We start from the raw sequence: 3,843 nt of genomic DNA on the forward strand, positions 1-3,843 counted from the left end.
CCAAACTATAAATACACGTTAATGGGGTCCAAACTGGCAGAGACTGACCAAGAGAGAAATCTTGGAGTTGTAGTAGATAACTCAATGAAAATATCAAAACAGTGTGTGACTGCAATAAAAAAGGCCAATGCTATGCTGGGGATTATTAGGAAGGGAATTGAAAACAAATCAGCCGGGATCATAATGCCTCTGTATAAATCGATGGTGCGTCCTAATTTGGAGTACTGTGTACAGTTCTGGTCACCACACCTCAAAAAGGATATTATAGCATTGGAAAAAGTGCAGAAAAGGGCAACTAGAATGATAAAAGGGTTGGAACACTTTCCCTATGAGGAAAGGTTAAAGCGCTTGGGGCTCTTTAGCTTGGAGAAATGACGGCTGAGGGGTGACATGATTGAGGTTTATAACATTATGCATGGGATAGAGCAGGTCGAAAAAAGAGTACCTTTCTCCCTGTCTCACAATACAAGAACTTGTCGGCACTCCATGAAATTGCTGAGCGGTCGGGTTAGAACAGATAAAAGGAAGTACTTCTTCACCCAAAGAGTGGTTAACACATGGAATTCACTGCCACAGGAGGTGGCAGCAGCTACAAGCATGGACAGTTTCAAGAGGGAATTGGATAAACATATGGAGCTATTAGCCACAAGGTAAAGATAGGAAATCACAGGCTGGGGCAAGTGATGCACTGTATTCTTGGTACTTGGGGGTGGGGGGGCAACAGTGGGAGGGCTTCTAGTGTCCTGGTCCCACTGCTGGACCACCTGATGGCACCTGATATTTTTGGGCACTTTGTGACAGAGTGTTGGACTGGATGGGCCAGCGGCCTGATCCAACATTGGCGTCTCTTATGTAACCCTAAGGCATGGTTTTACAACTTTATCCATTCTCACCTCTATAATGACAGAGGAATCGCCATGAAGCAGTGTCCATTCATAACGCACAATTCTATGGTCATCAGAACTTTCTGCGCCCCTTAATATCACTTGCTCACCAGGCTGCACTTTCACATCTGCTCGAGCACGGGCTACTGGGGGCCGATCACCTGCAAGAAAAGAGGCAACAAAAGGATGAACTAAGAGGACAGGCAACCTGAATTCTGAAAAGGAGATCACAGAATAAGCAACAGATGTACCTGCCCACGTGCACCAAGGACAAGGGGAAATAAATGAAAGTCAGATTTATGTTTATTTTTAAAATGTATACTCCATATGTATATCTCAGCCAATGGCATTTAATGTGACAAAGCACATCACATAATGGTTTTTCAGTTCTGAATTATTATGCATACACCCTTACCACAAAACCTGTATGTGTATAGTATACACCTCTTTGGAGGTGGTAGCAGACCATTTTACTGACCAACATTTGACTGTTGTTGCTGTATGTATAGTTAAGTGAACACCTATACATTGTACTAGGGTTTTCCATTGCGATCCTACCTCAAACATGCATAATTTTCAGGGAAAGGGTTAAGTTTCCGAAGTGGAAATGGAAAGCAGAATATCTGCCTCCTTTTAGGTCCAATGGAAGCAATGGGCCAGTCAAAGAAGCATGCTTGTGGCATATCATGGCCTCTGCGGCCTAACAAAGAAAAGTGCATTCAGCCACAGAAAGAGTGCTGATGAGGACAAACAGAACTGCAGGAGACACTTTGGCTGTGAGGCAGGACACAAGTCATGTAAATAAACAAAATTGTCAGATATTAGTGATGGGTGAGGCTGCTTTAAGGTAATGGGCAAAGTGTAAACTAGTGCCCCCCCCATCTTTCCCCAAGAAGAAGCAACTAGAAACATGGCACATAGTACACAGCCGCCCTGAGCCTGCCTCGGCGGGGAGGGTGGGATACAAATCGAATTAAATAAATAAAATAGTACGTTTGGGCCTGTGGGGGTGAGATTTCCCTACCCTTTAGCTACAGACTTACTTCCAACACGGTGGCAAACAGAACTGACACCAACAACTGTAAAACCTATTGTTGCTTCAGCAATTACGTAGGTTCAGAAGTCCAGGTAATAATCTAGCACCCAATGACACCATGTGGAACAAAGATATGAGGAATTGGCAAAACACTTAAAGAGTCATTAAATGCTGGAGTTCCCCCTTGTTGATCTTGCACTGGAAAAGCTTTACCAGAATGCCATAATTCCCTGCCAGTTACAAACTTTTCAGTTTGATTAAATCATTTGCCATGTTGGAAAATCCAGTGGTTATAGCATAAGAGCAGCCCTGCTGGATCAGACCAGAAATTCATTTTAAGTAATTTATAAGCCTATGATAGGTTTTATTGTATTTTACTGTATTTAATTGTATTTTATGAACTGTTGCAAGCCGCCCTGAGCCCGCCTCGGTGGGAAGGACGGGGTATAAATCAAATAAATCATCATCATCATCTGTGTTTCCCACACAGGCCAGCCAGATTCCCCCAGCAATAGCACACAAACTATAACCTGTCATTGCTGTTGCCTTTTAGCAAATGGCATTCAAAGGTATATTGCATCTAAACACGAAAGTCTCATTAAGCCATGCTGGTTACTTAACAGCCATTGATGGACCTAGCTACCAGATTTTTTATAAATCCCTTTGTAAACTGCAGTATTTCCTCTACAGTTGAAGTCTTCATTTTGAACATGTTCATCATGCCTACAGTTCATACAAGAAACAAAGTCAAGTAGACAGCACCTTTCCTGACTCTACCACTTCAAGATGCAAGGGGGTTTCATTTTGAATGTTCCACCATTTATATAAGCATACCCTATTTGGACACAGAAAAATCTCATGAGGAAAAAGAATAAGCTTTATGCAGAAATTTATTTTCATGAAATAATATTTTAAAAATTTGTAGCCAAAATGGAACAATCCAGAAAAGCATTACAACTCAGTTATGCCAATGGTATAAACTGGTCCTTAGACATTTCCTGAAGCACCCTGCAGACTCTCCTGTTCAGCACTTGACCTCATAAAATGTACATGAAGTTTTATTCCATGCAGCCATGTGCAAGAAAAGGGGGAAACCCGGCACACTCACTACCCAAGCACAGTTCAAGAACATTGCCTGGCAGCTCAGAGTCAAGTGGAAAAGTACCTTACAGTTTCCAGTGACTTGAATTAGGCTTGCCTTCCTGTCAATCATTCCATCAAACCTCAATGCTGAAAGTGATCCTACAAGCGAGATTGTTTTCTTTTTTTCCTTGGCTGGTGGTTAACATGGTATGCTGTTGCCAGAACACTAAACACACACACAAAGGAATGGACTATGCTATATACACAAACCACTTTTCATAATTTCTCTGAGGAAATTCTCTCCTGGGAAGTGCCATTTGGCTATTTGGCTATGCATGGGACCCAATGAATAAATTACTGCTATGGTGTGAGAGTCACTTCCCTACTTCTTCAGCAATGACCTGTGTATTGTATGGATAAAGGAGCCACTTGGAAAGGGATAAATATATGGTTCTTACAGGGGTCTTTTTGTAGAAAAACATATGGTATGCTAATGAGCTACTAGGCTATTAGCATATGCCACGCCCCCTGACATCACCAGAAGTGATGTCAGAAGGGGAAGCAAAAGGGGGAGGCATCTTCAAAAGCCTCCCCTTCCCTTCCCCAGCTGGCCTGCGGGGGGGGAGCAAAGAGAGAAGGGGTTTAAAGTTTAAACCGCTTCTCACTAGAGTTGGGCCACAGAAGGAGGAAAAAGGGTAGGAAAGAGAGAGAGTAGAGAGAAGGAAGGAAAGAGGGGAAGAAAGAGAAGGAAAGAAGGAAGAAAAGGAGCAAGGAAAGAGGGGATAAAAAGAGAAGGAAAGAGGGAAAGGAAGAGAAGGAAAGGAGGGAAAGGAAGAGAGA

General features: G+C 42.7%; 1 protein-coding gene across 2 annotated transcripts in view; it reads right to left on the reverse strand.

Moving 5' to 3' along the window:
- SPINT1 (serine peptidase inhibitor, Kunitz type 1) overlaps positions 1 to 3,843 on the reverse strand; it is a 41,830-nt gene that overhangs the window by 26,661 nt on the left and 11,326 nt on the right. For both annotated transcript variants that reach the window (XM_015415335.1, XM_015415334.1), the window contains exon 2: positions 894 to 1,045. In XM_015415335.1, the coding sequence (XP_015270821.1) occupies positions 894 to 1,045 (152 nt within the window). The remainder of the gene's footprint in view (positions 1 to 893; positions 1,046 to 3,843) is intronic.

This window comes from Gekko japonicus, unplaced genomic scaffold (genome assembly GCF_001447785.1).
Source record: "Gekko japonicus isolate JY-2015 unplaced genomic scaffold, Gekko_japonicus_V1.1 scaffold631, whole genome shotgun sequence".
In the NCBI taxonomy this organism is placed as follows: domain Eukaryota; kingdom Metazoa; phylum Chordata; class Lepidosauria; order Squamata; family Gekkonidae; genus Gekko; species Gekko japonicus.